General features: G+C 37.8%; 1 protein-coding gene and 2 long non-coding RNA genes across 4 annotated transcripts; 1 reads left to right on the top strand and 2 right to left on the bottom strand.

Annotated features, from left to right (window-relative positions):
• Nucleotides 1–2: 2 nt before the first annotated feature.
• LOC127949312 (5-hydroxytryptamine receptor 1F-like) lies at nt 3–1,455 on the bottom strand. Its single transcript, XM_052546411.1, has one exon. The coding sequence runs from the start codon at nt 1,440–1,442 to the stop codon at nt 324–326; it is 1,119 nt and encodes a 372-aa protein (XP_052402371.1). The 5' UTR covers nt 1,443–1,455; the 3' UTR covers nt 3–323.
• Nucleotides 1,456–6,876: 5,421 nt separating this feature from the next.
• On the bottom strand, nt 6,877–9,662 carry LOC127948546 (uncharacterized). 2 transcript variants are annotated; one of them, XR_008152110.1, is made up of 4 exons: nt 9,524–9,662; nt 8,792–8,865; nt 8,340–8,666; nt 6,877–7,932 (listed from the first exon to the last, which is right to left on the bottom strand). It is a non-coding gene; the product is annotated as an uncharacterized LOC127948546 (long non-coding RNA). The 2 variants fall into 2 exon arrangements; XR_008152111.1 differs by having other exon boundaries at nt 8,597–8,666.
• Nucleotides 9,663–9,824: 162 nt separating this feature from the next.
• LOC127948547 (uncharacterized) lies at nt 9,825–10,734 on the top strand. Its single transcript, XR_008152112.1, has 2 exons — nt 9,825–9,956; nt 10,432–10,734. It is a non-coding gene; the product is annotated as an uncharacterized LOC127948547 (long non-coding RNA).
• The last annotated feature ends 10,668 nt before the right edge of the window (nt 10,735–21,402 follow it).

Genomic DNA, 21,402 nt, shown 5'->3' with positions numbered 1-21,402 from the left:
CACACAATCGGACTGAGAACCCACGTCTCTTCTGCTATGTACACAATACTGACGGGCATCACCAGAACAGCTACTAGAAGGTCTGTCACAGCCAGCGAACAGATGAGGTAGTTGGCTGGTTGGTAGAGTTTGCGGGTGATCAGGATGGCAGTGATGACCAGGGAGTTGATTGCGGTGGTTGCCACAGCCAGGAAGGAGAGGGTCAGGGAGAGGAGGATCTTTCTTGCAGAAGTCTAGTGATTTAGAGTATGACAGGATTGTCATTGTTATTTGCAAGTTATGTCCCTTAAAACCACATATTTCTCTTTCCCTCCCAGTCAGTTTCACAGGATATTGCTGCAGCAGAGGGGCAGGAGTCTTTTAAATGCTTTCTTAAAGTCCTCATTAAAGATGGTGTATATTAAAGGATTTATGAGGGAATTGAGGTACCCGAGCCAGGTGAGGAAATCTGCGAGTACAGCGGAAGTGCTGCAGTTCGGGCAAATATTCACAATCACCTCCTTCAGGAAGAACGGCAACCAACAAACCACAAAGGCTCCCAAGATTAGTCCTAGTGTCAAAGCCGCCCGTCTCTCCCTGGCCCCAGGGTTCCTGCGGACCTTGATGAGATTACCTGAAGAAGAAGAAGTAAAACGCACCCTTTCCCCATCTGTCGACGGATCGGAAAATGACTTCTCGACTGGACAGAATGAGTCAGGACTGAGGGCGATGTCTTTATCGGAGCTCATTCCAGAAATCATGACGCTGTTCACTGTCTGTTTGACTAAACGGCTGCTCCCTCGACGGTTACGCAGCATCTCCGCCGCCTTGTAGATCTTGTAGTAAAGAACCAAAATGAGGGCCAGTGGAATATAGAATGCTCCAAAAGTGGAGTAGACAGTGAAAGCCACATGGTCATGCTCAATCAAGCAGTCCATGACTTCCTTTTCCCCATCTTTGTGTTCCACAGGGAATTTCCTCCACACTAAAGGTGGTAGAGACACCAGCACAGACAGTGTCCAAAGGGCCAAAATGGTTATGATTGCTCTTTTATATGTGCGTTTCTGGGAATAGGCCACGGCATCTGTAATGGCATGGTATCGATCAAGCGCAATGGCGGCTAGGTGTAAAATTGAGCAAGTGCAGCATGTAACGTCGACACCCAACCAAAGGTGACACACGATTGGACCGAGAACCCACGTCTCTTCTGCTATGTACACAATACTGACGGGCATCACCAGAACAGCTACTAGAAGGTCCGTCACAGCCAGCGAACAGATGAGGTAGTTGGCTGGTTGGTGGAGTTTGCGGGTGATCAGGATGGCAGTGATGACCAGGGAGTTGATGGCGGTGGTTGCCACAGCCAGGAAGGAGAGGGTCAGGGAGAGGAGGATCTTACTGGGACTCATCTTGCTGGCCAGAACATCAGAGAGATCCACTGATGAGCAGTTAATGGGGTCCATGGTGGGTTGTGGCCTGTAAGGGATGGATGAAGAAAAAGTATGAGCAAGAGCAAAACTCATTTCCACTGGAAAAAGAATACACATTGACTTTGTAATTTACACCGTGTGAAATTAAAAACGTTAATACCAACACAAGTCTTAAATCAGTCAAACCATGACACAACTCTAGAGAATTTGTTTTCTATAACCTCATTATTTTGCTGGGTATTACTTGAATATATTTCCCAAGTGGTTTATTTTTAGAAATGAGTCTAGCAGACAGATTTCAAAACCGATTGTATTTATAAGAAGATCATAGTAAAACTGACATGTAAACATGCTTTTAATATTTATTAATTCAATAATTTTTTATATTATCTACAATATATTTGTTTAACTTTCCCCCCTTTTTAACAGCAACTATATGCCATATAATATGGGGTGCTAGTCTTTATCATTTATTTTCAAATGGTTTAAATGCATCTGATTTATTGTTTATACTTTGTTGCAGACGTTTAATCTTAAACTATGAAATCTTAATCTAATAGAAATGTGAAATATTACCACATTTAAAACTAAAATCACATTAGCACCAAAAATAAACAAATAATTTCAACATTCATGGTGTGAAAATTATTTAATCCATTTTTTAATAAAATACAATCTTGGCCTTTCTATTTCATAAATGTAAAAAAAGGGATAATTCACCCAAAAAGAAAAATTCTGTCATTAATTACTCACCCTCATGTTGTTCCAAACCTGTAAGACTTTCATTCATCTTCAGAACACAAGTTAAGATATTTTGATGAAATCTGAAAGGTTTCTGACAATGCATAGACAGCAAGGGAACTACCATATTCAAGACCCAGAAACATAGTAAGGACATTCTTAAAATAGTCCATGTGCTCTGAAGATGAACAAAGGTTTCACAAGATTGGAATGACATGAGGGTGAGTATAAATTCACATTTTTCATTTTTGTGTGAACTTTCCTATTAAACACAATATAGAATTTTAAGTTGAGAAAAGAGTTTTTCTGTGATGTACACCATTGGACATTGTTAGTGGACAAACTAAATAATCTGATTGTGGCCATTTAGTGGCCATTGCTGAGCGTTTGCCCTAGTATGTTTGAGGTAAGTCAATTTCAAATGTAAACTCCGGCAGTGTATTTGATACAGTTTGCTATGCAGTTCTTAAAGTGGTATTTTTGTTTGCTCGCCCCCTTGTCCAAATTTAGCACATCATATGAGCACAAGATGGTTTTTAGCATTACACGGCATGTTTAAAAATATTCTGGTTACATTACTTAAAAGGTACTTATCACTTTTTAGTTTTCTCTTTGGGTTAATAGGATTTATGCTTATGCATGCCAAGCCAGATGAAAGCATTTTAAAATGTTTACTATTTGCGTCACTGCCGGTGAAGCTGTAATCTGGCCTGGCAGTAAGATGCTGATAACACTGAGAGACGTTGGAGCCACCCTGTCAATCTAATACGCTCCACATAAGTTTTGGTGATTCATTTTTCACAGTGCAGTGGAAACACACCAGTGAGCATGTTGACTGCTCAAAAAACTGGGAATAGATGGCAACCCTGTCTTTCTCAATGCTAAGCCATGCTAGTCAGTGTGATCTTCAAGTCATCCCAGCTAGCTATTTTCTCTTGCCAGCCACATTTCTCACTTCCTACAGTTCGTTAGAACAGGATCAGACTGTGCTAATCAGGTTGTTTATTAGCACTCCGATATTTTTAAGATTAGCACTATAAAAACAGCTTTACATTGCTTAGTCTATAAACTGTGGGGCTGTTCCAAAAGTAGTGAGCTGCCTTCCTTTTTTTTTTTTTTTTTTTTTTTTTTTACTGACCTATTTAAAATACTTTTCATAGGCACCAACTTTATACATCATACAGGTAGCGTTCCTCACACAGCATGCATAAAATCCTCCATTCGAAATTGATTCTAACAGACTCTGGTATTAGCATGTTGCTTTCACACTTGATTCCAAAACTGAGTTCAACAGGGTTCACTGTATTTTTGGGGTCTGAACTATATATTTGTGTGATTGTGTCATCAAAGTAGTAGCTTTGGGCATATGTCATGTATATTTATATGCGGATTAAAACCTGCCAATAAATGGTAGACCAATAACTGATATTTTGAACTGATATACTGCGTATGTCTGGTGTAAAAATGAAAATGAAGGATAACAATTGCCGTGACAAAAACTTTATTTAAATGCTTTTAGTTGATATAATAACTGATACCGATAACCATAAAAATACTTAATATCGGCACCGATAATCAGTATAATAAACAAATAACCAAACAATACATATAAACATGCATGTATATTTTGATATAATAAAGTTGCATATATAACATATATGCAATTCATATTTTATTTACTTCCCTCTTTATATTTATCAATCAATAATAAACAAGATCAAAGTGACAGAACTCTGACAAATTTAGATAATTTACATGTATGAAAGTTCTATTTTGTCTCACAAGTAACATATTTGGCAATATTACTCTTGATGTTGGACAACGTGTGTCATACATTACACATCTATATGGGTATGCTCCTCACCACAGATCGAGAGCTGTAGTTTTAACCTCGCAGCATTTCAGAAAAAAAACATATACACAGCTAACAACAGAACTACTATTGATCATAGTCGGCTAAAAATGTTTTTGGCAAATGCACCTCAGCTTATCATGACCACTTGTTTTTACTGGCCTCATAATGCACTATGGGATTGCAGGTGAAGCTGCCTTTGGAATCAAGGCCAAAATAAGGTATCTTAAGAGGCAGTAGAATTATGCTGAATACCTTGTGGAACAACCTTCATGCAGTTACAATGCTTAAAAATGCTGCCAACAGAGATAGCTCAGAAGGTTTTTAATAAACAAAGCGTAGGTTAAACTGAATATAAGATTAGCAGTTGAATATACGTACAGCAGTTGCTTAATAATGTACAAATACACTTTGATTTTGATCCTCATCTGACTTTCTTCGCCTTCATGCATTTAAAGACTATTTACTTGGTGTACTATTAATTTTTTTTTTTTCTTGAGTATGTAGAAAAAAATATTTATTTCCAAATAATATGCAAAGTAAAAGGCATATTCTACTAAAGAAAACAAATCACAGGATCCATTCTAGGTGTGCATCAATAGGGACTATATATCTCACACCAATAATTTCTTGATTTACACTCTATTAAAAGTATTTGCCTATCTACGGAGCCCCTCTGGTCACACTTTGTCAAAAAAAAAACATATAACTAACTCGTGGCCTCAAGATAAGTTAACTCGTGCTCTCAAGATAAGCTAACTCGTGGCCTCAAGATAAGCTAACTCGTGGCCTCAAGATAAGCTAACTCGTGGCCTCAAGATAAGCTAAGTCGTGGCCTCAAGATAAGCTAACTCGTGGCCTCAAGATAAGCTAACTCGTGGCCTCAAGATAAGCTAACTCGTGGCCTCAAGATAAGCTAAGTCGTGGCCTCAAGATAAGCTAAGTCGTGGCCTCAAGATAAGCTAACTCGTGGCCTCAAGATAAGCTAACTCGTGGCCTCAAGATAAGCTAACTCGTGGCCTCAAGATAAGCTAAGTCGTGGCCTCAAGATAAGCTAAGTCGTGGCCTCAAGATAAGCTAACTCGTGGCCTCAAGATAAGCTAAGTCGTGGCCTCAAGATAAGCTAAGTCGTGGCCTCAAGATAAGCTAAGTCGTGGCCTCAAGATAAGCTAACTCGTGGCCTCAAGATAAGCTAACTCGTGGCCTCAAGATAAGCTAACTCGTGGCCTCAAGATAAGCTAAGTCGTGGCCTCAAGATAAGCTAACTCGTGGCCTCAAGATAAGCTAACTCGTGGCCTCAAGATAAGCTAACTCGTGGCCTCAAGATAAGCTAAGTCGTGGCCTCAAGATAAGCTAAGTCGTGGCCTCAAGATAAGCTAACTCGTGGCCTCAAGATAAGCTAACTCGTGGCCTCAAGATAAGCTAAGTCGTGGCCTCAAGATAAGCTAAGTCGTGGCCTCAAGATAAGCTAAGTCGTGGCCTCAAGATAAGCTAAGTCGTGGCCTCAAGATAAGCTAAGTCGTGGCCTCAAGATAGTGAAGTGTCTGACACATGGACCCTTTGTTATTAAACTTGACCCTGTACTGTAGTGCAATGTAATACTTCACATTCTGTGCAATATTATCTGTTTTAATATTCAGTGTAATAGAATTTGCTGCAGTTCTGTTTCTATTAATTTACTAGTACTGTTCATCACAATCAATTCAATTCTGTTAATACAGTAATATAAATCTTGTAGGCTGCATTCCCATAGTCCTTTATAATTCTTCTTCATATTTTATAGCATATTTTTATACTTTTTACATGTATATAGGCTACTAGTTTATTTACCTACTTCTATTATTATTTATATTCCTTTAAATGTCTTGATGTGCACATCAACTCTGACACAAGAATTGTCCCCTGGGTTATCAATATCAATAAAGATCAAAGTATTTCTGATTCTGATTTTAAGATAGCCTGTAGTAGTGTGCAGACTGGTTCATTAATTATTGAAATGTTTCACATTTTGGAAAAGCATGTCTGTGAAGCCTACGATAAAACGTCAGCAGAGGGCGTTCTAGGCTTAGGTCACGGTACCTCCGTCTAGGTGTATGTATTTATGTGTATTTCCTGGTATTTCCCAGTTGATGGCAAGGAGTTGCGGGATGAGAATGCGTTAGATGATCATATAATTAATTGTGACGGCTTTACAGAAGTAAGAGTGTTTTAATTAGAATGGTTAACATTTAGTTAGATGGCAAATTACTGAGTTAAGATAACTGCAAGACATAAGAGATCGCTAATGTGTTGTCATCATGACGTTTTCCCTGTGGTGAACGCAAAGCATTTTGGGAATCCGCAGCACAAGTATTAGGTGCTAGACTTCTTTGCATGAGGGAAGAACAGTGTTCAAGATGCTGTCTACCTATAAACTGCAATAGTCGTTCTCACGATAGAAGTGGCATAAAGCTTAAGAATGGAATATCATTTTATCGTTTTCCAGCGTGGAAAAATAATAGTACAAGCCATGTTTCAGAGGTGACAAAAAGGCGACGAATGGCATGGATAGGGTCTGTCTGCAGACTGCAAGACGGGAGCTTAACTTGAAGTTGTTCAAATCACACAGAACCACGCAAGATCTCAAAACGAGATTTTGTCGGGATGCGTTAGAAACCGCATACCCTTTAATTAGGCACTTCATTTCAATAAGTACTAACTTAAGGAGCGATAAAAAAGTTTATACTCTACAGCCTAAATGCATATGTATGAGGTATGAATCCAAATTGTATATCATCATCCGCTATGTTGATCATGTGACCTACAAAGTTAAAACAAGCACAAAAACGTAAAAGACATAAGTGACAGGTTTACTTATTGTATTTGTAATTGATAATGAAGAACATGTTGCAGAAACGGCTGCCTTTTTATTTTGTGATTGTAGTATAGCCGATATTGTATTTTTAACTCCACTAATGTGATCAAGTGTTATCCTTAAAGCATTTTTTTATTAGAAAACCCAAAATCGTTATCTCTTGAATATTTTTTTTAAATAATTTTACGTGAAAAACGTTTTTCTTTTATAGTATTTACTGTTTTATCGCATTATTATTGTTTATTGTCAGATACAACCTCTTACCATGATCTTTTATGTAATAATTTGGCAATAATAATAAAAAAGTGGGTCAGGTGCACAAACACCTCACAGCGACTCTGCGATATCTGCACAAAGGGTACTTCGATCAGCTGCTCGAAGATCTCACCTTTGGAGAAGACTGTTGATTTGACACTCTAAAAATGTAAGTATTACTACTCGAAAATTAACATTACCCCATAATGAATTGCATCTTTTGCCCACCCCAACACTTACCATGCAATAATAACGATAAATGCCAACCAATAATTATATATTTTTTTTCTTAAAATGACATTTTAGTAAAAAAAGCCAAATGTATTTTCTTTTGTGACACAGCTATACATGAATATATACTAGTTAAATAAATGCAGTCGATGTGAATACATCCATTTTCAGTCAAGCAATTAATACATATAAAATATTTATATTTTATTTACTAAGAACAAAAAAACATGTCTAAATGATTAAAATAATGTATAAAAGTTATCATCACAATAAATGCATACATGCACAAGTCAACAACACATGATACAAAGCTTCATTCAAACTTATTGTTCTAACAATCAAGTATTTAGAGATGGTGAACCCAACATCCTCCTGAGATCTGAACACAGCTGATACAGTTCTGCTGCTGCACTTCACAATCTCACTCTTCTCAACAGGGATGTCGTTGAGCAACAGGATGAGGAAGACCATGATGACGGCTCTCTGAACCACACAACCTTGAAGCGAGAGAAGAACAACACTTGCAGGACAATCTGACCTCTGTGTCTGCTCCGAACTTTCATGTGCCTGCACCCCATGAGCACGACTACCTGAAAAACATTTACACAGAGTTTACAAGTATATGCATTGATTTATTACTTTTGTAGTGGGCTAAACCTCTGAAGTGGTTCAAATTTATAAATAAATTATACATTTATCCAAAGTGACTTACAGTGCATTCAGACTAACAGTTTTTACCTAACATGTGTTCCCTGGTATTCGCACCCAAAACCTTGCACTGCTAACGCAATGCTCTACCACTTGAGCCACAGGAACACCAGTGTGTCCTTGGGCACGGCTCTCTTCTCCAGGTTGATCAGGGGATTGTAGGCCCCTGTTATAAGAGCACTGTCAATCACTTCAGATAAAAGCTCCATCACATTTTTTGATGATGCTTTTGAAGCTTCTGAAAGTTGGCCTTCATTGTTTAAACATTAACCAGCTGAACAAACATTACCAAAATCACATCCTCAGTGTCTTGTGGTCTTTCTCTAGATGCTCTCACTGGCTCTGGGGTCACTAAGGATGAAGACACCACAGCAGCATCTGGTCCTGATGAGACAGTAAGAGCTGGAGTGATGGAGTGTCTCATCTGTGACTCTCGATCATTTCCAGGATGATGCTGTAGTCTTCTCCATCCTCAGTGCACACACCAGTCTACAGACATTTTCATATCCTACAAAAATACACATACACAATACAAAAAGTCATTACATTATTCTTTTGTTTCAGGTTTTTCCTCTTTTTCATCTTTCCTTGCAGGTCCTGCTCCACCACAAAAGATCTGCAGCAAATGCACAGAAATCAAGAATAAGAAAGGAGGTGTAATAGTTGTTTAAAATTACATTTATTAAAATAAAATAAAACTTAAGACTTAAAATGTTTCATTTATTTTTGTAGTGTACTTACACAAATCCTTTGATGGCAGCATTCCTTCATCAGTTACTCTACAGCAGATAAACACACATGTGTCTCATCTGTCCCTGTAACATCCAGACAAGAGTCAGTCTCCTCTGTCATATATCTGTGATATACTGCATTTACATGTTGAGCTAATAACTGATGCAACTCACTTTTTATCCAACAAAAATGTTCCTTAAATTATCAATATTGCAAATGGACAAATAAAATAGATAACTTATGTTTAGTTACTGTATGTAGATTTGTTTGTTTACATGACTCACATTCATCTATAGCAGTGTTGACAAAAGTGAATTCTACACAATATCACACACAGATATCACTCAGACACCTGTTTCATGTCTGTTAGATGTGCTCATCTACAATACTTATCAAACATCCAGTCAGATCATAAATAGACATTTTAGTAATAGTCTTCAAGAAGTATATATAGTTTATGTAAATCTACTATTGAGTCGTGTACTTAATGGAGCTTCACTGTTAGTTATGCATTATAAAACATGTTTACAGCTAAATCACAAATATGCTATATTATGTAGGTCACAGACAGATCGAGCCTGTGATACCTGGGGATGGCATCTTTAGACCTTTTGCTTATATGTTGCTTACTTTACGCCTTAGTTTTAATAAATGATTAACTCCAAAAACAATACCACTGTATGAAAATGACTTATACACTTCAACTGAAATAATTATTTCGGAAAAAAAATATATTCTCACCGTTGTCTCTCACAGCAAGCTGTCATATTCATCTTCCTTCCAGTTTAACGGCGGTTGGCATCCAGCTTATTGGTGCATTACCGCCCTCTTCTGTTCCGGAGTGTGGGTCACGTAATACGTTTTCCTACTAAAACGTACACTCTCACATTGTCCCCTAACATTAATATCTACACACACATCATGAATCAAATCCTGCCTAAAATCCCTGCCTCCCTTAAAACGTAACCAATATTCTACTCTGTTCCGCCATATTGCCAACAATTTATCGTTTTGAGGTCTCGCGCGGTTCTGTGTGATTTGGACAACTTCAAGTTACGCCCCCGTCTTGCAGTCTGCAGACGTACACGCTTGTGGATAGCAGCGGTAAGGAGGCCAAGCTTACCTTCGATAACACTCCACCACACATGATGGTGTTCAAAGCATTTTCACAAAGGTAAGTTACAATAACTCTCTGTAAATGTTAACTAGCATGACATGGCTAGAAAATGAACTTAAGTTACCTGTGTATTAAAGCGTAACGTTAATCAGTTTTAAATGTTGTACATCTAGGCTACATTGCAATTTATTTGGTGACTGTGTTTGCAGTCAAACCTTCCTATGAAATGTTGGAGTGTGATCCTGCTTTGATTACAGGAATACATTAGTTTAAAATATATTAAAATAGAGAAGTCATTTTATATTGTCATAATATTTCACAATATTACTGTTTTTATTATTATTATTTTTTTTTAATCAAATAAATGCAGCCTTGGTGAGCAGAAGATGCTTCTTTTAAAAACATTTTAAAATCTTTAAAAATCCCAAACTTTTGAACAGTAGTGTATGTTGCCCCCTGTGTATAGATAATCTGGAATCCTTAGGAATAGAGGTTGTGATATGACACGATTTCTTTATATTGTTCCTGTCAGACACTACACCTGCACCTGAGATGGAAGATCCTGAGAATCCACCTCCATCGCCGGACACTGTCCACACCACTCATGAGACTGAGCTGAAGACTTTGCTGGATAATAATTGTGGTTGTGTGCTGTGCTTTGACCAATGTGTCCAAGTATTGTTGTGAAGGTGTCATGTTAGAATTATACACCATGCTCACATCTAATATGTAAAATGTTTTGTTTTTTTTTTCTAAAAAAAGATTTTGTAATGTCTCTTCTCACATGTAATGTTTTTTTAGCCATGTCTGTAAATAAAATACACAAAGATTGAATGTAATTCTGCCTCCTTTATCTTTATTAAGGAAGAATTGTGCAAAATCAGTGTTCTTTGGTTGCAAACACAATTACATAACTTAAATAGTAGTAACAACCAACTTAATTTCAGTTTCTTTACATATTTAACATGTAAATACAATTAGATGAATACATTTACATTTATAAAGAGTCAAAAAAAAAAATGATGAGAAACTGAAAATGTATGAGACAGTTCTGATTATCGCAAGCAAACATGTCATCAAGCTCTTCAGGCTGTCTGCAAAAGCACCACAACACAGCCTTTTCACATGCCCTTCTTTTGGGCTGGAGGGTGTTACCTTGACCAGACGCTCTGCTCGTAACGATCGAGTCCTTTGATTCTCTTTATTTTCTCATCATATCTCATCTTTGCATTAGGATTTAGTTTTAGGCGGTATGCTCCGACAATGTTTTCTTTAGCCCGCTGCATTTTGTAGGATTATATTCAGTTTTCACGCTAATTTTTCATTATTTTCATGCCAGAACGCTAGCCTGCTATGCCAGAAGATGGCCAAACATACCCATAATTCTTTGCATTCGGATGACGTTGCCGCCCAGTTGGTCACATGTGTTGGCGATCTCTTATAGGTGTTCAGCTGGAAGCATTAACGATTAGAATAACAAGTTAAGCAGGCTAATTCAACGTTAATGGCTATCAAGTCACTGCTATCTTAGTCTCTGTTACTAATGTTACAAATTTTATCGGACTTGATAGCCATTAATGTTGAATTAGCCTCCTTAACTTGTTATGCTAATTATTCATATGATCATCTAACGCATTCTCATCCCGCAACTCCTTGCCGTCAACTGGGAAATACACATAAATACATACACCTAGACGGAGGTACCGTGACCTAAGCCTAGAACGCCCTCTGCTGACGTTTTATCGTAGGCTTCACAGACATGCTTTTCCAAAATGTGAAACATTTCAATAATTAATGAACCAGTCTGCACACTACTACAGGCTATCTTAAAATCAGAATCAGAAATACTTTGATCTTTATTGATATTGATAACCCAGGGGACAATTCTTGTGTCAGAGTTGATGTGCACATCAAGACATTTAAAGGAATATAAATAATAATAGAAGTTGGTAAATAAACTAGTAGCCTATATACATGTAAAAAGTATACAAATATGCTATAAAATATGAAGAAGAATTATAAAGGACTATGGAAATGCAGCCTACAAGATTTATATTACTGTATTAACAGAATTGAATTGATTGTGATGAACAGTACTAGTAAATTAATAGAAACAGAACTGCAGCAAATTCTATTACACTGAATATTAAAACAGATAATATTGCACAGAATGTGAAGTATTACATTGCACTACAGTACAGGGTCCAGTTTAATAACAAAGGGTCCATGTGTCAGACACTTCACTATCTTGAGGCCACGAGTTAGCTTATCTTGAGGCCACGACTTAGCTTATCTTGAGGCCACGACTTAGCTTATCTTGAGGCCACGAGTTAGCTTATCTTGAGGCCACGACTTAGCTTATCTTGAGGCCACGAGTTAGCTTATCTTGAGGCCACGACTTAGCTTATCTTGAGGCCACAAGTTAGCTTATCTTGAGGCCACGACTTAGCTTATCTTGAGGCCACGACTTAGCTTATCTTGAGGCCACGAGTTAGCTTATCTTGAGGCCACGACTTAGCTTATCTTGAGGCCACGAGTTAGCTTATCTTGAGGCCACGAGTTAGCTTATCTTGAGGCCACGACTTAGCTTATCTTGAGGCCACGACTTAGCTTATCTTGAGGCCACGACTTAGCTTATCTTGAGGCCACGAGTTAGCTTATCTTGAGGCCACGACTTAGCTTATCTTGAGGCCACGACTTAGCTTATCTTGAGGCCACGAGTTAGCTTATCTTGAGGCCACGACTTAGCTTATCTTGAGGCCACGACTTAGCTTATCTTGAGGCCACGACTTAGCTTATCTTGAGGCCACGAGTTAGTATCTTGAGGCCACGAGTTAGTATCTTGAGGCCACGAGTTAGTATCTTGAGGCCACGAGTTAACTTATCTTGAGGCCACGAGTTAGTTAGTTTTTTTTTTTTTTTTTGACAAAGTGGTTCCAGAAGGGCTCCGTACCTATCTGATATGCCTTGAAGACTTTTAAATCCATGCCTGGGTTACCTGCTAGATGGCAATTCCCTTCCTCAGAGAATCTCAAAAGACCAAAGGTAATTGCGAGTAGTTTCAGTGAATATGCAAGCGTTGGAAGGTCTCACAATTGACTGTCATTTCACTGAGCTCTAATATGGTGCAGCAGATTCGTCACTGTTTTGTTGATGCTGTAGCTTCATCAGCCTTGACACGTTACCAGTATAAAATAGCAAATCAGAAACAAGTAAACAAATATGGTGATTCAGAAAACACAGATGTGAAAATGTGGGAATTATTCGGTTCGGCTCTAAATGAAGGTTTATAATATTTAATGTGAAAACCACGTGGCGTATTTCCAGATGAGACAGGAAATTCAGTGAATGTAGGGCCAGACTTTATTTTATCTATTTTTGATTGGATTGGCTCATGAGAAATTGTTGTTATTCAAATCAGAATGAAGCCAGGTGGTTGGAGGGGAGGGGTCGAAAAATAAATGGATTAATGAAAACAGCCGAAAAGGAAAGTTATTTCAGAGCAAGAGCAAGTTATTACATTCTGATAAAAGATTCCGAAGCAAATGAATCAAGCATAATGACACCAGCACTGTATATTAAAAAGTAAATAGGGTCAATTTTGATTTCATACTGGCACCCCACCATCTCTTATCCCTTTTCAGAGTCGGAATAATGCTCATGGAAGATACCCGACTGCTTGTCTGTTGGGGCTGGGAAATATATAACTAGAATTTAGCCAAGCACATTATTTGCAATCAGTAAACTAGGCACTAAATGTAAATAGCAGATGGATGCCATTTACATTTAGTGCAAGTAGTGTAAGATGCTATTGTACCAAACTGTGTTTATAGCAAATTATTAACATGCAATAACAACATGGTTAGTGTATATTTATTCAAATCATAAATGGATGCTGCCTGATTTGAACGTTATTGTCTCTGTCCCTAAGCCTACACTTACCCATAACCCTAATCATATTGAACCTACTGTACAGTAGGTGTCTTCATATGTCTTGAAAGTGAGCCACAATTTTGAGCATAGTGACAATATGAGCTGCACATGTAGCAGTTGATCTGCCAGTCTTGTCAATATAAGGACACAACATTCAATTTCAATTCTAGGCTTATAAATTACCTATTAAATACTTTATTCCCACTATTACAGACATGCAGGGCAAAGTTTATCCAATTGCCATTGCCAATAAGACAGGTATTTTACATTTAATAGAGCGCAACACTGAATGAGCGCAACAAAGCACAATACCATACACATAAAAGTATTTAGCAATAAACAGCAATATCTACCAACACATAACACATGAAAAACTTCAGGAATCCCAGCCAAATGCACAAATTCATCCTAGAAGGCCCAAATTCAAACATGTGGCTTGAAGGTAATGGAAAAAAGGTTTAAACACAGAAACAACAAAAACACAGCTTCTCGTGGTCATTTGGCTATTCACATTGACGTCAATGGAAAAGGAAAGTCATTTTATAAGAAGAGCAAGTTATTACATTTAGATTAAAGAATACAGAAACCTTTTTTTTTAATAGCAATGGATTATTCACAATAAAATGGGGTGTGCATTAAAAAATGAAAGCGCATCAATTTGAAGTATAGCTATACTGACTTCCAGTTCTCCCAAAAGAAAGTTTTACACATTAACTTCTATTCATCCCAAGGTCTGATGTAACTGGGAGTTGGGATTTCACTCAGCACTCGCTCATTTTTAACCAAAATAAAGAACTTTGCCTTGGAGTAGGCTACATAAATCTTATGCAACACGTCTCGAGAGGTTATGAGATTTTTTGCAATCTCTGCTTCAGAGAGCAAACAACAACAGACTGTCACGGAGAGATATCAGAACACATTGCCAGATGCAGAATGACTGAAGATCTGTCCTTCACAAACGTCCAGCACTGACTGTTCCAAAAAGCCTTCTGGGTGATTGACTGGTGATCGCACTTCAAGGCTGGAGTCTGCCTGGTTGCATTGATATTCCTTTAAAGGAATAATGGAAATGTACTCACCCTCAGGTCATCGATATTAACTCTATTTAAAATGTAGTGTAACTTTTTAAATTACTTTAATAAAGTAATGTAACTAATTACTTTTTTGTACTTTTTGATTACTTTTCTAAATTTCTAAAAGGAATAATGGAAATGTACTCACCCTCAGGTCATCGATATTAACCCTATTTAAAATGTAATAGTAGTGTAACTTTTTAAATTACTTTAATAAAGTAATGTAACTAATTACTTTTGAGTACTTTTTGATTACTTTTCTAAATTTCTAATGAATATTTATTTGCAACTGTTAATAATTTTCAAATATTTACACCTTACAGGTTTAACCTTAAAGTAGTGCTTAATACTGTCAGACTTTCACCATCCTTCATCACTTGAATTAAGATGATCACATTTGAACACATCCACCACACAATCAGACTTTAGTATTGCCTTTTACTTTGAGATTGATCTAAAGTTCAATGCAGATTTAAAATCAAAAGAAATAGTTTATAGATACTGTTTTTGAAACCAAATCTTTGCATCACTACAGGAAACAATGCGTCTAACAATGGTTTGGGGAAAAAAATGTTACTAAAAAAATAAAATCATATACTCATCAACTCAAATATGGTTATCTAATAAGCATGTGTCCTATTCTGTGTACTAAATTCCTGAAACATTGGTGTCTTTCTGAAACACTGCTTTCTCTTTGTATATAATGATAGTTTCTCAAAATAAGTAAAATGCTCATGAAGTGACTCAGAGCAGTTCTAGAGATTATATTTGTGTTCATGTACTCATATATTGAGGCGGCAGAGGCCGAAAACACTGCGAGCTTCAGTAGGCCTATGTGTAGTAAATGAAACCGCATGTCAGCGCCATTAATTTCCACGAGGGGTGGACTGGGAAAAAAAAAAAAAAATGCTGGGAAATCTCACACTCATACACCCACAACACATTATGAAACATGAACAACCCTATTTTGTGTATGGACCTGACATGAAAAAGATTTCAATCTTTAGGTTGGGGACATGCATCATAATTAAGAGTTCTCTCCTGAACTGCACCTTCACTTCCATTATCCATCCATCCTCTCATGACTTTAATACTGAAGATTTCTATTTGACTTTTACCATGTTTTGTAAGTGCATTTTAGTTTTTTTGGCAAATTAATTACCACTTCTATTTATTTTTACTACAGATTCCATGGTTAAACCACGTTAGTGCCATACCATAGGCTACATCCAGTCTGATCCCAACCGCTTGGCGGAAGCGCGCGAGCCAAAGCACTGTAGTCATGATTAACCGATTCATGATTTATTAGAGACTTAATTATCAAATGGCAGATTCGGAAATTATCACTTTAGGACATTAGGCATGCAATTATACAATAACAATATTAAAATAGAAGGCCCAATCGTCTGCCAGGCCACTGGGAATTGTCCCGGTTCTCCCGATGGCCAGTCCGCACCACAGACACGCAGAACATGCAGGATTCATTGATTGTCATTTTGTGACTTAATATTCACAGGCACTCCTATATCGCATTTTGATTCAAGTGTACTGACCTACTTTTGATTTATTCGTCCAAAATGTGTCATATTCCGTCTGCGTTAGGTTGAATGCTATTTTTATGACTGGATTCTTCGAACCAGACTGTGTTTTCCGCTTCACTGAGATTATGGGCCGTATGTTTTAGTGCAATTTGGGAAAGAAATAAGCTGTATGTGAATGTGTGTTAATATTCAAATGTAATCCCCTTTGTAATCGTACATTTTTTTTATACGTAACTGTAATTTAATTACTTATTTTTTCTTAGTAACTGTAACTGATTACAGTTCCATTTATTTTGTAATTAAATTACGTAACTCCATTACATGTAACTAGTTACTCTCCCCAACACTGTCCATAATATTGGTTTCTCCGATTAAAAAAATCATCTTGTCTGAATCAGGAGAGAAATATGCACAACTGAAAACTATTCTAAACAAATATGATGGTTAATATCTACATGTGATTAACTTTTTTTCGCGAAGAAGCATAATTATGGATCATGAACTTGTATTTGTTTTGGCCAGAATTTACACTTCTCAATGTTTTTTCACTTCACAGGATGTTAAGTGATGGACTGCAGTCATGTAGATTACTTGTGAATTATTGTGATGTGTTTTTTATTTTTTTTTTGTTTGTTTTTTTTTAATCAACTGTTTGGACTCTCGTTGGCGGCACCCATTCATCACTGAGGATCCATTGTTGAGTGATGCAATGCCTGTTCCCATGAAGAAACCAATTCATTTGTATCTTGGTTGGCCCAAGGGGCAGTACATTTTTAGCACATTTTCATTTTGGGTGAACTATTACTTTAATACTGCTCAAGGCTCTACTACTCTATAAAAATTCATGTCATGGGCAAAAAGAACAAAGAGTAGGATTAGACTCAGCCTGGTGCAGTGGGACTGTCTCTGTAAAACCTGCTAAATGAAGCCATGGTGTGGATGTTTGTACACTTAGGGCCACCTGGGTCACCTACGGGTAACATCCGATCTTGATTCAGATGGAAGTCGACAGATGGAATGCTTCTGGGCACTAAAATCTTTATGGGCACGATAACAAGATCATTACGGGCTGTCTGTCCACATGCCCTCAATCAATAATGTCACACTCTCCTGAAATGAGTTGGATGTGCATCAAACACAGTCTTGTCCTTCCCCTTCAGAAACAAAGTGTAATTGCCTTCATTTGTGCATCTGACGGTTCTCAATGATGTCCAATTAACTCAAGTGTGTGAGGTGCTAAATAAGATTTTCTTGTGTTACGTTTTGGTTACATCAACTCATGGTCAGTGGATTTTTCTGAGTTATATCAAAGCCATTCATTAGTCATTTATGATAGATAGGGTTTAAATCACCCGCTATTTGTAACAGATGAGAATATATTTCCTTTCATTATTCAGTTAAGATGGAGACAAACAATAAAATAGATACAGAAGAGCAATTACATATTTCTTTATACATCTCCACATATTTAATACAATATTAGAAGATATCACCTCATGGTAAATGCTCACAAAAAGCACCCCATAGGAGATTCAAGCAATTATTTAGCTTCTTAGAAGGAATTTCATTTAGTTTTAATTTCACTGTTTACTTGACTCACGGGATATTTCATACTTCACTACTTGCACACAGTCACACTATCAAAACCCCATTCTTCATTCAGTAATCAAATCTCCATTGGGTGTGCATTCAGAGAATTAATGAGAACTAAATGTCAATCATGTTGTGCCAGTGCACTGTCTGTAGGTGATTGATATCTTCAGGAAGCAAGCGAGAGGAGTTGATGTTCTACTAGTCTGAAATCAAAAATCAATGATACGTGGCTAGAATGAAACCTACCGTCATGCTTCATTTTATCAGCCCTGTGAATATCTGTTTGACTTTTTGTATATACCTGCTATATCACTCCACCACCAGCAGTGAGGTGCCATGCTTAGTCATATAAAAACAACTACCATAAATGAACACCCTTTTATTGAATGTATTTTTCCCCTTTTAAAAGTATTTCCAACAGTCCCACAGATCAGTCCTTACATTCATATTACTATGATCATCATCATCATCATCTTTTGAAACTCTTTATTTTGAACAGTCTGGCAAATTGCAATCAATATCTTTTATAAATGGCCTTGTGTGCACATAATAATGGCTAAATTATAAGGAACAAAATGTACCTGACTGGGTCTGAATAAAATATGAGCCAGCGTAGGGCATCTGGCTATTGGCCAAAAGGGCAGGACAGGCAAAGATATGCCGCTCAATCTATTGATATGCACAGTATACATCAGGCTCTTTACTCATCTTCAAAACCTAAAAACTAACATCTGAGACAAATGAGTAATCATAACTTGCATTCTAATGTGCTGCAGATAAAGGTCTTTGCATTTTTTAAAAGAAGCTCTGAAATACCATTACAATTTATCATGCATTCAGCCCCAGAGCGGTTTCTCTTTTTTTTGTTGTTGTTGGCATCACAGAGAGTCACAGCGCAGTTCAGAAATAACTTCATGGGGACCACCAAAACAGTGTCAGATCTGTTGTTCATATTTTCAAAAACATGTTGATGAATCATACAGTCTGTCTCTATACTACATCTTTGTTGTTTTCTGAAGGAGTATTTTCCCTGCCTGATATGCAAGCATTCCCCTGGTGTTCTGAATATACTTTTATTGGGCATTTCCATTTTCCTGCAGCTAAAATATCTGATTTGTGGGGACCCTTAAAATAATAACATTTGTATAAGTACCTTAACCAGTCTAATCCTTCAGCTGAATAAAAATTGTGGTATAATTTTTTACACACACACACACACACACACACACACACACACACACACACACACACACAGCCGTTCAAAAGTTTGTGATCAGTAAGACTTTTTTTGTTGCTGTTGAGAAGTCTCTTATGCTCATCAAGGCTGCATTTATTTGAGCAAACAAAAAAGAACACCTTGCAAAATGTTATTACCGTCACGGTTGTACTACAATGAGGAGCTTGGAACGAGGAGAATTCTCAAACACAGTCTTTAATCCTTCTGACACTGGATACACAGGGCTGACAGGAACAGCATAAGATGAACATTCACATTAAATACCGGACAAGGGAGAATGGCACAGGCTAGAACTTAAATAGGAAAGATAACGAAGGGCAGAAGGTGAGGAGAATGAACTAATAAATAAACCACACCAGGATACAATGAACAATAAAACACAGGAAACGTAGGTCACAGAGCAGAAACATACAGACATATCCGTAGAAACACCGTAGAAACACCATGGGGAGGGGTGGGTGAGAACTTGGGAGATGGCTCCGGAGAAGGACAGACACACAGAAGGGGGCCGTCAGACAGAGACCAAGGAGGTGATGAAGGAAGGAGGAGCCATGGAGGGACCTGGAGCAGGAGGAGTCCAGCTAGACCCAGGCCACAGCCATAATGACTGCCCACGGGTGGAGCCGACAGAGGGAGGAGCATCGGAGAAGGAATAGCTGCTGACTTCAGGGGACCAATCAACGGTGGCTGAGCATGTAGCAGAGGACCCCAAGCCAGAGAGCCGATGGGCGATAGGGAGGATCTGGAGGTCCTATGTGGAGCCGTTGGTGCTGGCAACTGACGTAAAGGTGTGGATCCAGGAGGCCGAGGTGGAGCCGGACCAACAGGGGACTGAGGTGGAGCCGAGGGAATGAAGGAGCCTGATGGAGCTGGAGGGACGAAGGGACTAGGCATAGTAGGTGGAGTGGAGTCCTGCAGCGCAGGATGGTCGACACCAGACCAGGAGGAACGAGGTAGCCCAGCGAAGCTAGCGGACTGCCACGATGGAGAGGAGGGAGCTAGGAGCCATAGTGGAGCCGATGGGTCCACGGGCCAAGGCGGAGTCCAGGCCACGGAGGCTGGACGTGGAGTCAAGGGAAACTTCAGCCACCGCGATACTGGAGGATGGCAATTCTGCAGGGCTCACAATGCATAGATGGTGGGCTGAGGGTGAGCAGAGGGGCTGCCAGACGACAGCGGAGAAGGAAGGAGAAGGACAGGAACACAGGGCTGACAGGAACACATGTAGCACAAGACGAACATTCACATTAAATACCAGACAAGGGAAAACGGCACAGGCTAGAACTTAAATAGGGCAGATAATGAGGGGCAGACAGGTGAGGAGGATGAACTAATAATGAACCAATGAACAATCAAACATGGGAAAACAGAGCAAAAACACACAGACAGTCCAGAATCCTGACAATTACCATATAAAATAATGGTTACTATTTTAATTTCCTTTAAAATTTCATTTATTTCTGTGATGCAAAGCGGAATTTCCATCAGCCATTACGCCAGGATAAAGTGTCACATGATCCTTAAGAAATCTTTCTAATATTCTGATTTATTTTTATTATTATCAATGTTGGCAACATATATATATATATATATATATATATATATATATATATATATATATATATATATATATATATATATATATCAAAAAAAGAAAGAATACAAATTTACTGACTCCAAAATTTTGAACAGTATAGTGTATATTGTTAGAAAAGATAAATGCTCTTCTTTTAATCATTTATTAATCAAAGAAGCATGAAAAAAGTATCACAGGTTCCAAAAAATAAAAATAAGCAGCACAACAGTTTCCTGGAGTGACGATGCTGAAAATTCTACTTTGCATCATAGGAATAAATTCGATTTTAATGTATATTAAAATAGAAAAAGTTATTTTACATCATAATAGTATTTCACAATATAACATTTTTCCTGTATGTTTTATCAAATAATTGTAGCTTTGATGAGCATATGAAACTCCTGTTAAAACATAAAAAATCATTCGGATCCCAATCTTTTGACTGGTAGTGTGTGTGATGTATATACTGAATAGAGAGGCTATTTCATAAATATATTTCATTTACTGGTAATTTATTATTAAACCCCATGTTGGAGAAAAGGCAATTCAT

Source organism: Carassius gibelio, chromosome B1 (genome assembly GCF_023724105.1).
Source record: "Carassius gibelio isolate Cgi1373 ecotype wild population from Czech Republic chromosome B1, carGib1.2-hapl.c, whole genome shotgun sequence".
Taxonomy (NCBI): Eukaryota; Metazoa; Chordata; class Actinopteri; order Cypriniformes; family Cyprinidae; genus Carassius; species Carassius gibelio.
Note: the sequence above shows the minus strand (reverse complement) of the source record. Positions and strands in the feature narration are given on the sequence as shown.

What these genes read in the sequence shown, in the direction of transcription:
- LOC127949312 (XM_052546411.1), bottom strand. Translation starts at nt 1,442, where the DNA reads ATGGACCCCATTAACTGCTCATCAGTGGATCTCTCTGATGTTCTGGCC.